General features: G+C 43.6%; 1 protein-coding gene across 7 annotated transcripts in view; it reads right to left on the bottom strand.

Annotated features, from left to right (window-relative positions):
- Nucleotides 1-903: 903 nt before the first annotated feature.
- The window catches only part of LOC121587516 (rhotekin), a 155,415-nt gene continuing 143,219 nt past the window's right edge, over nt 904-13,099 (bottom strand). For 3 of the 7 annotated variants that reach the window (XM_041904517.2, XM_041904518.2, XM_041904523.2), the window contains exons 6-12: nt 11,495-11,719; nt 11,149-11,243; nt 10,535-10,641; nt 9,288-9,437; nt 5,132-5,297; nt 4,691-4,795; nt 904-3,617 (exon numbers count right to left, since the gene is read on the bottom strand). In XM_041904517.2, coding sequence (XP_041760451.1) covers nt 2,968-3,617; nt 4,691-4,795; nt 5,132-5,297; nt 9,288-9,437; nt 10,535-10,641; nt 11,149-11,243; nt 11,495-11,719 — 1,498 coding nt within the window. In that variant the 3' untranslated portion in view covers nt 904-2,967. Of the gene's footprint in view, nt 3,618-3,817; nt 3,915-4,690; nt 4,796-5,131; nt 5,298-9,287; nt 9,438-10,534; nt 10,642-11,148; nt 11,244-11,494; nt 11,720-13,099 lie in introns of all 7 variants that reach the window. The other 4 variants (XM_045226773.1, XM_041904521.2, XM_041904519.2 and 1 more) reach the window with 4 other exon arrangements.

The following is a 13,099-nucleotide window of genomic DNA, read 5'->3' as shown; positions in this document are numbered from 1 at the left end:
TGTCTCCAGCGATTAGAAGGTAAAATATATCTTTAAAAAAGTGTAATTTATATTTACAATTCCCTTATTCAAACGGATTATTCATTTACCTAGCTCTTATCAATAGCTCTTATCATGTTGTAAATTACAGTGCATGGAGAATGGTGTTATTTCTATCGGGGGAAAAAGTAGATGCTTTTTCCACTTGGAACCGGTAGGTTCACTAGACCTTATTCATGGTTTCCTCACACGTAAAGGTGATGGAATTATAAGGGAATTAAGTTAAGGTCAGAATATGGTGTATCTGTAGACACACCTCCGCCACACCTTCATTTATTCGAGCTCCACCCCAAACGAATAGCAGGTGAATAACATGCTATTCTCATGCTTAAGTTAAAGGTCAGAATACGCAGATAGAAAAGTGCACAAAAATTGAATAAGGTTCCATTTACGCGCGCTTAACTCGGGTTAGAATCGGGCCCATGTACTTAATGGTCATATGGGGTGAAATGTGTATATATTTGAGTATGCGAGCACACAGTCCGTTTGACCTGACAAAGATCCTTGTGGATCGAAACATTGTCAATAAAAGTGGTAATTGGGAGCATATTCAGTGTGCAGGCCTTTCTGTTCAACATTGACAAAAAGCATGTTTGCTCTAGAGCAGTGCTGTTCAATGTAGGTCCTGGAGGGCCAAAACTCATTATAATCAGGGACTGATACAGACCTGGGACACCAGGTGAGTTCAATAAACTACCAGGTAGAAACAAAAACCAGAAGTGTTTCAACCATCCAGGACCAGAATTGAACAGCCCTGCTCAATAGTTAGCTAATAGATTTTTTCCTCTACATATCATATTATACTGGGGATCCTTTCCACTAAAATGAGACAGACATGACAGAAGAAAAACAATGTCTGTTCTAAATTGATAAATCATTTATTATCGATATGTTACATATTTAAACAACACAGGACACTCTTGCATGGTTAACATTCAACGTTATCTACCGGACACAGTTATAGATCTGAAATCATCTGTTAAAATAATATATAAATATAGCTGTATTTATAACAAAATCAATCATGTTAAATATATTTTAACAAAAAGAAAGGAGAAAGAAGTGTTTTGTTAACTTACAAAAAACTTTACAGTAACAAATGCCACTTTGAAGCATTTACAGTTGTTTTAATGAGGAAAACTGAGTGAGCCAGCTGTGAGCCCTTGGAACACAGTAACATGTCATAGCCTACAGTCCTTTAAACACAGAAACATGGAGGGCTTCACTGCATAGACCAGGGGGGCCAACCACACCTACCCCTGCCCACCTTATCATCATTTAACAACTACTACAATCACCTGCTTTGCATTTCTTATCAGGTAAAAGACTGCACTATCTATCTTAAGAAAAAGCTAAACACAATATTTGCTATAGATCAATAGTTCCTGTATTGCCTACTTGCATAATCGATTGTGACGTTATATATATATATATATTTTATTGCAGCAAAATTCTGGGACTGGCTTGCAGGACATAAGGTTATGACTGTACCACAATCTACGCTATAAATCAACGAGGTCAGAGATGGGATTCCTAAACTCTTCACCCATGTATGTGCATTCCCAGGTTCTATGTTCTCAAATAGATAACATTTGCCAACCTAACTGGATGACATTGAAATACACTTGAATAGACAATTTCAATGGGACCTGAGAAGAGCTGTAGCATGGGGTTTAAACCACCTCGCAACACTGTTCTCCATGTAGAGTATTGGTTTCATCAACAGAGTATCGTTGTGAGGAAATCCTTGCCTGCTAGTGGGGGCATTTTAAGATTGACAAGGACATCCACAGACTATGCCTCTCCATTCCAAAACCATCCAGGCCTACAACTTAACTGTAGGGGCCGGCCCGGATTTCAAAGTCAGTACATTTGCATGCAATACTGCAATGAGGCAGTGTAACACGAGTTAATATGGGTTCTCATGTTTATGTAGTACATTACCTTTGGCTTACATCAATTCATTATAATTACATAAATATTGGTTGGTGTGTAGTTGGCCTACGATGTGTTAATGAATACAGGGGAGGTTGTAGGAACCTTGCAGAAGCTCGATGTGACCCTGATGTTATCACAGTAGTAACAAGTAGTACAGTAAATTAATAGGAGAACTGTTGCATTAAGTTGAGCTTTCAATTCATTCACCTTCTGAGCAGTTAAGATCTCCAGCAACGCATTCTTTGACTTGCAATAAGCAAATCGGTGCATAAGTATACTTGTTCCTTCTAGGCATGAATTCATATTACAGGTGATGGGTCTAGCCATTTGGATAAATCAGTGAGCCTTTGTGGTACAGGTAACAACAACAACAACAACAACAACAACAACAACCCCATGACCACATATAGACACTTCAACATTTCAAATGAGTACACTAAACATTCCCATACACTGACAATTCACTTGGCCACATGCTCACTGCCCTGCCCAAACACTGCAAACCCAAATACAGCACATACAGTAAGTAAATACTGCAGCTGAACTAACACGGTGCTATGAAATCATGTTCCTATTGAGGGGTGTATGGCTTGGATGACTGACGAGGAAGCTCTAGTCTTTGACTGACAGATGCTGCCCTTTTCAGTTGGAGATTTCAAATGCGCATAGCCTAGAGATATTGCGTGTATATCAACAAAAAACATTTTCTCTTCAATTTCCTAACCAGCATTACCATTAGAAAGGCAAGCAGAAGACTCCCATGTTCTGTGGACCACTGACACTCACACAGCCCAGTGAAGACCTGGATGCAGAATGTCTCCTGTCCTTAGTCTAAAGTCATTCCAGTTAATACCAGGGCTCTCTCAACTGAGGGACTGGGACAGGCTTCCTTCCTGCCACTTCTTACCAGGACTTTGGATGATCTGGGGGTCTGAGGTGGATTATCCCAGGCTCTGGAGGCGGTTTAGATGAGTGGGGGTCTGAGGTGGGTTATACCTGGCTCTGGAGCCAATTTCGGGGGTCCAGTTTGGCTCTCAGGTTCCTGAGGCTCCGGCGGGCTGAGGAGGGGCGTGAGAAAGGGGTACCATCCAATGAGGAAGGGCTGTGGCTGCCCTCGCTGGAGCCGTTACTGGAGGTGGAGCTGGAGCAGGACAGGGTGGCCTGGGGGACGCATTGGTCCGGGATGGGGGCGAGGGAGGAGGAGGAAGGGGGCTGACAGGAGCACTGTAACACCCCCACATACCCCCTTCCCCTGAGAGTGCTGAGCTTGGCGTCCAGGGAGAGGGTGCGGGGGCGGAAGTGGGAGGAGGGGGAGGAGAGGGGGAGGGGTTCGGCCCAGCCGTGGTGGCGGAAGCAGGGGCTGGTGCTGCAGGGGCTGTCGCTGTCCGAGGTCAGGCTGGCATCTGAGGAGAGCAGGCCGGGCCAAGGGCAGCGCAGGGGGCTCAGTGGGCTGTGGGGGAGGCGGTGGGGGGAGCGGGGGCTGTGGCGGGCCAGCCGAGGGGTGCGGGTGCCACCAGGAGAATCCTCGAACAGGGACATCCAGGGAGGAGAGGTCCCCAGCTGGCTCCTCAGCTCCAGCTCCTGCATCCGCCGTGTCAGGATGTCCGTCACCGTGCTGATGTCATCAGAGGTGTCAATAACTAGGAGGAGCAGAGGAAAGTCATTATTCTACTGTGGAAGGACAGACTATGCTAATAAAGTTGAGACAGTTGAGTACAGTTTAGAGAAGGGTAGGCCTAGACTTGGTGGTGGTAGTTGAGGAGGGATGTCAGCTTCAACACTTCTCAGTAGGTAGGAGAGCCCAGTACAGGGGGGGGAGTGGACCCCACTGGTACTTCACCTGTCGTTGTAATAGGAGGAGAGCAGAGCACGAATCTCAGCAGACACAGCGTTATCCTGCAGCAAGAGACCCTCACAAGAGGGGGAGGTGAGGGGGGCTAGGATCCATGGGGAGGGGGGCAACCCATGGGGTGGTGGGCAGGTATTATGTACATTGACGGGCAGTAAAATATAATGGCGATATATCATTTGGGGAATGAAATGATGTGCATGACAAGGTAAAAATATGTTAATTTTGAATATATGAAGATTAGCATTCGATTGGAGTGTACAATTAACAATGATGGAGGATAAATAATGATATTGGTGGGAAAAAAAGGGGGGGGGGGGTGTAATTTCATCACAGGAACAAGGGAGAGTGGCAGGGAGGGGACATGGGACAGTGATAGCCAAAAATGTAAAGACACACAAGGAGAGGGAGAAAGGAAGAGGGGAAGAGAGAAAGAAAGTGAGTCAGCAGCATGTCAGAGAAAGGAACACTTCCATCCATAGTAAAGTACAGAGAGGTTGGTTGGTGTGCTAGTGAGGCAGCAGGTAGCTCAGAGTAGAGTCTGATGGAGAGCTCAAGGACCACACCACTGTTAGAACAACTAGTCAGAAACACAACATGCAGTTAAGGAAAGGGGACTGTCATCATCTGGTTATATCGTTCATTGTTTTATTTGTTTTTTTTTGTAAACCTATTAACCTATTATTTACGCGAACCTAAACCTATACGAAATATTATGTTACCCTACTGTATGTTCTAGATTTAATACAATTGAATAAAAGCAAAAAGAGACCCTCAAGTGTCAAAAATGTCTTACTGAATCATGTAAACGTATTTTGGACAATATAGTAACAGTCTCTGGATCCATTTGGGTTGCTGTCTTACCCATTTCGTGGTAAAGAGAACCCTGTTTCGACGTGACAAGGGCTGGTTTCCGGGGTGATGGCAGCTCAATCTTCATCAAGTCGTCACAGCACTGCTTCCATTGGCCTGCAGGTAAGAAGGAAGCCGTCAATCACCTTCAAACATCCAATCAAGAGCTGAGAAAACCACTGACAACACATCAGGAGCCAATGAGCACATGAACAAGAGCATATAAGGACCTAGAGTGTAAAGTGTGTATCATGTCTAAGGCCAGGAGGATCAGGAGTTTTTTCTTACCTCCTGACCTCACCAATGAAGAACCTAGGGCCATAATCATGTGATCAGAACCTACTTACTCATGTAAAAAATACAGATGTATTATTATTATTAATAGTTTATATTATTAAATAATTTAAAAAGGATTATTATTAAAAATAAGTAATTATTATTATTTTTAATTACTCATGTCATAGAACTGTTGCCAGAAGGCTTCCATCCAACGCTGTGTCTCTTCGCGACTGTCTGCCGAGAGTGTATGTGTCACCTCCTCTCCCCCGTACTGGTTACTGATGCAGATGCTCTGGGCCTTAATGTGGGGGTCCTTCTCTGACGCACGTATTCTCGTCTCCTAACACACAGAAACATAGATACACAATAAGCTACTGATGTTGAATTTGACCAAATGTTTCAATACCCACCCCAAAATAAGCATTTAAGCATAAAATTAAGCTTTTAACATCTGTCCACCCAGTTTGTGAATGCACTTACTGACACAAAGAGCAGTCACTGACATAGTCAAGTCCGGTAGAGTCAGCCTCAAGCATTAATATGTCCCAGTTATCACCTACGTCCCAATTATCTCTCCGTCCTCCCAGTGTGCACTTGTTCACTACCCTTCACTGATTTGAAAGGAAATGATTAGTATAAGAGGTGGAAATGCCCTATAGCCAATGCCTCCTCCAATCCAATGCTTTGGGAAGTAGTGAAGGAGGGTACATTTCAGGAGAAAAGTAATATTATTGGGACACACCATAATGACTGTACGGCAATGTGTATCCTCATCGCCACCAGTAGATGGTAGCAGCGCCCTGTTCAGCCTCACTCTGGGCTCACCTTGTTCCTGAGAGCAAAGCAGTCAGAGCAGCTGACTAATGCATGATCCCACAGAGTTGGCTGACTTAACGGTCTCTGCCTGAAGCTAAACCAGGCCTTTGTGCTGTGGGTCAAGGGTCACCACGACTCAATGAGCGACAGCAGAAAGAATAAGGCCCACAGGGATCAACAAGGATGAATGTCTGATTGAAACGAGAGGAAGAAGTTCTGTCCTTGAAGTCCTCTCTTATGAGAGACTGTCTGCTTGTATTAGGACTGGGAGATATATTAAATTAATTTGATTAATTATAATGTATGTTTTAGCGCGACATTCCAAATGCCTGTATCGCAAGAAACAAGATTTTTTTTTTTTATGGAGCATTTATAGTGCATTCAGAAAGTATTCAGACCCCTACACTTTTTCCACATTTTGTTACGTTACAGCTTTATTCTAAAATTGATTAAATAAAATAAAATCCTCTGCAATCTCCACACAATACCCCATAACGACAAAGCAAAAACAGTTGTTTTAAAAAAAAACAAATTAATATGTATTACAAATAAAAAACAGATATACCTTATTTACATAAGTATTCAGACCCTTTGCTATGAGACTCGAAATTCAGCTCAGGTGCATCCTGTTTCCATTGATCATCCTTGAGATGTTTCTACAACTTGATTGGAGTCCACCTGTGGTACATTCAATTGATTGGACATAATTTGGAAAGGCACACACCTGTCTATATAAGGTTCCACAGTTGACAGTGCATGTCAGAGCAAAAACCAAGCCATGAGGTCGAAGGAATGGTCCATAGAGCGAGACAGGATTGTGTCGAGGCACATATCTGGGGAAGGGTACCAAAACATTTCTGCAGCACTGAAGGTAAATGGAAGAAGTTTGGAACCACCAAGACTCTTCCTAGAGCTGGCCGCCCGGCCAAACTGAGCAATCGGGGGAGAAGGGCCTTGGTCAGGGAGGTGACTCTATGGAGATGGGAAAACCTTCCAGAAGGACAACCATCTCTGCAGCACTCCACCAATCAGGCCTTTATGGTAATGGCCAGACGGAAGCCACTCCTCACTAAAAAGGCACATAACAGCCCGCTTGGAGTTTGCCAAAAGGCACCTAAAGGACTCTCAGACCAGGAGAAACAAGATTCTCTGGTCTGATGAAACCAAGATTGAACTCTTCGGCCTGAATGCCAAGCGTCATATGTGGAGGAAACCTGGCACCATCCCTATTGTGAAGCATGGTGGTGGCAGCATCATGCTGTGAGGAAGTTTTTCAGTGGCAGGGACTGGGAGACTAGTCAGGATCGAGGGAAAGATGAATGGAGCAAAGTACAGAGAGATCCTTGATGAAAACCTGCTCCAGAGCGCTCAGGACCTCAGACTGGGGACGAAGGTTCACCTTCCAACAGGACAACGACCCTAAGCACACAGCCAAGACAATGCAGGAGTGGCTTCGGGAGAAGTCTTTGAATGTCCTTGAGTTGCCCAGCCAGAGCCCAGACTTGAACTCGATCGAACATCTCTGGAGAGACCTGGAAATAGCTGTGCAGCGACGCTCCCCATCCAACCTGACAGAGCTTGAGAGGATCTGCAGAGAAGAATGGAAGAAACTCCCCAAATACAGGTGTGCCAAGCTTGTAGTGTCATACCCAAGAAGACTCGAGGCTGTAATCGCTGCCAAAGGTGCTTCAACAAAGTACTGAATAAAGGGTCTGAATACTTATGCAAATGTAATATTTACGTTTTTTTTTTCTCATAAATTTGCAAACATTTCTAAAAACCTGTTTTTGCTTTGTCATTATGGGGTATTGTGTGTAGATTGATGAGGAGGGGGAAAAAAGGCTGGAACGTAACAAAATGTGGGAAAAGTCAAGGGGACTGAATACTTTCCGAATGCACTGTATGTCCTCTTGTTCTCATGTTGTATTTTTGGTCTTGTCTCCTTTGCTCCTTCTGTGCTGTGTGCACCTTCCCATTTACACCAGAGGTCTGTATATAATGACGAGATGCTTATGTCTCTGCCCGAACAATGGAAGTCATTGTCCCAAAGGCGCGAAGGTAGGCGACAAGCTTAGTTCCAAAATAAGCCCATTGAAACGTATTGGTCTAATTTTGGACAGATGTTGGCGAGAGTGAAACCTCTCACTTCTCCTCTTTCTCTCTGTTTACACACACACACACACACACACACCAAGCCCCTCCCCCTGCCACTCACACAACAAATATGAGAGATCACTTCTTCCTCTCTGACAAGCAGTTTCAACTCGCTATTGGCATTTGAGGTTTGGTCCAACAGAATCGGTCATATGGACAACGAAACATATTGAGACATTATTTTACTGTAATAGAGGAGAAGTTAACCTTCCTAACAATGCCCTTTTTATGTCTCAACTGCTCAAATTGCACGCAGAGCAGACTACTAAAACGGGAGTATCAATGAACATTAATTCTGGAAAATGAATGCTCAGTTTGTCGCGCGCGGCATTGTGGTACCGCTAGCAGCATTTTAGACAAAGACTGTTATACTAGCAGTCTAGTCTGTGTTTTATAAATTAGCAATAAGCATAACACACAATTACATAAGGAATTGGAAACTCATTCTTATTCGGAGAAATAAGGCAGGCCACTTGATTTCAACATCTGAACAAAGTGGACAGTCTAGCATGCTGTTCAAACAGTTGGAGACTGACAGAAGGGTGAGTTCATTACAATTCATCTCTTCTGCCTTGTTAGCTAGCAAATAGATCCAAGTTGGCTTTAAATATAAAGATTAGCTGGCTACTCACTAGCATGTGGGCTTGTGATTGAGAGATTGTTATATGAGACCTGTGTACATTTTCTATAATGCCTGCTACAAGAAGTGAATGTGCATTATGCATGGTTCTGGTCAAATGTGTAACAAAAGGGGATTTCATAGACAAACTTGAAAGCCAGATCAGTGATTATTGCAAAAAAGCAGGTTAAACTATTTTGATGAAATAATACAATTATTAGTGGGTCTTATGGTTGTGGAAGGCTTCTAGTTAGCCTAGGTATAATTTCACAAGCCCTGAATTCATGAGATTATTGCTGACTGTTTGGAAATGCAGTTTATTTTACCTTTAATTGTACAACAAAGCTTATTTAGAGAAAACATGTTTAAAAAAAATTGAGATATATATAGTGAATCGCCCATATGTTTGAAAAAATAGAGATAATTTTTAGGCCATATCACCCAGCCCTAGCTTGTATATGACGTTAGCGTCTCACCTTTAAAAGGGCCAATCTGCAATTGGTACATCCTTTTATGGACGTTTAAATAATTATACTGTATATACACCGATTGATTCTTGAAGAATATATCCGCTTTGATATTTGAACTGCAGATACCCCCTATAAGAAGACATCACAAATAATAAGAGAGGTGGCATTACAAGATCAGATAATCCCTATATGTGTAGTGTAGCTAGCATGCTTTTTTGTTTCATGTTGAGAGTGTGTGTATGTGGTAAAGTTCTTTTTTTCATAAACTGACTTTGTTGATGGCAATGGTAAAGGCTGGCTCGACGTTAGCCTCCATATCCTCTTGCCGGTGGTAACAGAAAAGGTTTGTCCCTTTAAGGACGCCGTAGACATTGGTCCAACTCTGAGGGTCACCTCCCAACTGCTTTGAGAGACAGAGAAGCTAATTACACACAGACAGACAGAGACAGACACAGAGACAGAGACAGAGACAGAGACAGAGACAGAGACAGAGACAGAGACAGAGACAGAGACAGAGACAGAGAGAGAGAGAGAGAGAGAGAGAGAGAGAGAGAGAGAGAGAGAGAGAGAGAGAGAGAGAGAGAGAGAGAGAGAGAGAGAGAAAAGGAATGAAAGACAAAAAGAGGAAAATAATAATTCAGCTCCAACTTCCTGTGCTCACGCACATGGCAGGGCTCTAAATGAACATTTATCATTGGTAGCACTGGTGCTCCCAACGTAAAAAAAGCTAGAGATATAGCCTATACGTATTCTAGCTACTTCTGAAGCACGTTGCGCCCTAGAAACTAATATGCAACCCTGCAAATACATTTGTTTATTATAAAAAGCTAAAATGTTGATACAATTACCTGTCATTTAAATTAAAAAGTCATTTGTGGAACATTAGATTTCTACATTATGTAAAATGACTATTTTCCTATCGCAATGCATTACATTGAACATTTTCCACTGTCTCTTTAAGAGTGTCAAGTTTGTGATGAGGACATGCAAGAGATCTGTCATTCATTAATTGCTATGATCATTGATCTCCTGAGGAAGATATCCCTTTTCCTTTCTTTCTGTGCCCCCAAATGTTTGAATATACTGGTAAAGTTACCAGGTTGTTAGCTAGCTAGCTAATGAGGAAACAAACATGACTGAAAAAGGTGTAAAACAAATGGTTAACGACCCCCGAATAGTTTCAGAACGGTTTTAGAAAGTAAAATGCAGGCCCCCAATCCTTGACAGGAAGAAAAAACCGTTGCGCCAGTAATATGGGACAGATCTTTTGAACCGTTTGGACTAGAAACAAGCAGTAATGGTGCAAGCACGACGCTAACGAATCTGCACTCGGGAAACAACGGTAATGCGAAACATTATCATTATAACAATTATTATCAAAAAATATATACAGTAGATTGGATTTAATGGGGGTTGCACAGCAAAATATTTTGTCGCACTTTAGAGCCCTGCGCACATACCTTGCTATCCTACCAAACACACACATGCAAATTCACGTGCACACACACAGACACTCACCTTGACCTTCAAGCAGCCGCTCATCATCTGCTGGGTCATACAGTGAGGCTGAGCAGCCAGACGACAACACATGCTGCCGTAGAGAGGCACCCAGTACGGACACTCCTCTGCAGGGAGAGAAAGAGAGGGGGATGGATGGAGAAAGAAAGGGATGAATGAGGGTTGAGAAACTAAATACAATGAACATGTACCGCACGCGCACACACACACACACACACACACACACAAACAAACCACCAGGAATAGCAGGGAATAAAAGTCTCACAGCTGCAGGGAGAGCTGTGAACAACAGTGAAGTGCCCATCAAACTTTATTACAGCCGTAAGGGGCAACGAATAAAGCAGCAGCACATGTCAGGGTGTCTAGTCCCCTGTAGCCCTCATCATTAGTTTTACACAGCACTGACCCTGCTAGAGAGTGCTTTACTACTATGACCTTGACTCTGACTGGCTGTCTGTCAGCTAGATACCTGCTGGGAGAGAGGGAGGGAGGGAGAGAGAGAGAGAGACACAGAGACAGAGAGACTGACACAGTGGGAAAGAAATAAAGAGATTGAAAGCAAAATCGCCCATGAGTACTGTAGATGGATAAACCACATCCAGACTGTGACCTACCGTTGCCTGAGATGCTGAGGTCGTGAGTGCGGAAGCTGTCCTGGACATGTGACAGTGACAGGGAGGTGTGGGCCAGGAGGTGGTACTTAGGTCCCCTGTGGACAGAACAGAGACATTGGTGAGCTGTGTGACTGTGGGATAAATGCACACGTGTCTCTGTGTGTCCCCCAGTGACTTTGTGTGGGTGTTTTTGGCTGATTATTTTACCACTAATTGTTCTAATTGGGCAAAATATCAGAATTGTGCCTCTGTGTATGCATGGAAATGCATATCAGTGTGTGTGTGTGTGAATATCTAGCTATTGTAGTGTGTGAGCATTGACGTGTATACAACAAAACCCACTTACGCCACTGTAGGTACAGGTAGCAGTAGTGTGGCTCCCCCTCCATTGCTGGTGGGGCTGCAGGCTCCAGGGTCCATGGCAACACGGAGCTTTTTTCCTGCCGAGCGGCCCAGAGAGCTGCTCAGTTTGCTGGCTAGTTTCCTGGACGTGCTCCCTGCCGAGTAGTCCTCCTCCGAACAGCAGCTGTACAGCTCAACTCGCAGCTCGAAGCCAGGGCTGGCCTCGCTACTATACACAGCCAAAGAAACACACAGAGATACACTGTTACACATGCATTGAAAAGGAAAAAGGAACGCACGGGCACGCACAGCAAACACATACTTATAAAGTGCCTTTGGAAAGTATTCAGACCACTTGACTTTTTCCTCATTTTGTTACGTTACAGCCTTATTCTAAAATTGATTAAATTAATGTTTTTCCTCATCAATCTACACACAATACCCCATAAGGACAAAGCAAAAACAGGTTTTTAGAAATTGTAGCAAATGTATTAAAAATAGAAATACCTTATTTACATAAGTATTCAGACCCTTTGCTATGAGTCTCGAAATTGAGCTCAGGCGCATCCTGTTTCCATTGATCATCCTTGAGATGTTTCTATAACTTGATTGCAGTCCACCTGTGGTAAATTCAATTGATTGGACATGATTTGGAAAAGCAAACACCTGTCTATATAAGGTCCCACAGTTGACAGTGCATGTCAGAGTAAAAACCAAGCCATGAGGTCGAAGGAATTGTCTGTAGCGCTCCGAGACAGGATTGTGTTGAGGCACAGATCTGGGGAAGGGTACTAAAAGATTTCTGTAGCACTCAACCAATCAGGCCTTTACGGTAGAGTGGCCAGATGGAAGCCACTCCTCAGTAAAAGGCACATGACAGCCCACTTGGAGTTTGCCAAAAGGCACCTAAAGACTCTCAGACCATGAGAAACAAGATTCTCTGGTCTGATGAAACCAAGATTGAACTCTTTGGCCTGAATGCCAAGCGTCACATCTGGAGGAAACCTGGCACCATCCCTACTGTGAAGCATGGTGGTGGCAGCATCATGCTGTGGGGATGTTTTTCAGTGGCAGGGACTGGGAGACTAGTCAGGATTGAGGGAAAGATGAATGGAGCAAAGTAAAGAGAGGTCCTTGATGAAAACCTGCTCCAGAGCGCTCAGGACCTCAGACTGGGGCGAAGACTCACCTTCCAACAGGACAATGACCCTAAGCACACAGCCAAGACAATGCAGGAGTGACTTCGGGACAAGTATCTGAATGTCCTTGAGTTGCCCAGCCAGAGCCCGGACTTGAACTCGATCGAACATCTCTGGAGAGACCTGAAAATATCTGTGCAGTGACGCTCCCCATCCAACCTGACAGAGTTTGAGAGGATCTGCAGAGAAAAATGGGAGAAACTCCCCAAATAAAGGTGTGCCAAGCTTGTAGCGTCACACCCAAGAAGACTCAATGCTGTAATCGCTGCCAAAGGTGCTTCAACAAAGTACTGATTAAAGGGTCTGAATACTTATGTAAATGTGATATTTCAATTTTTTGTTTTGACATTATGGGGTACTGTGTGTAGATTGATGATGGGAAAAAAACGTTTGAATCAATTTTAGAATAA

The sequence above is a fragment of the Coregonus clupeaformis genome, chromosome 18 (genome assembly GCF_020615455.1).
Source record: "Coregonus clupeaformis isolate EN_2021a chromosome 18, ASM2061545v1, whole genome shotgun sequence".
Classification (NCBI taxonomy): domain Eukaryota; kingdom Metazoa; phylum Chordata; class Actinopteri; order Salmoniformes; family Salmonidae; genus Coregonus; species Coregonus clupeaformis.
The sequence above is the reverse complement of the archived record's forward strand: the minus strand, read 5'-3'. Positions and strand labels throughout refer to the sequence as shown.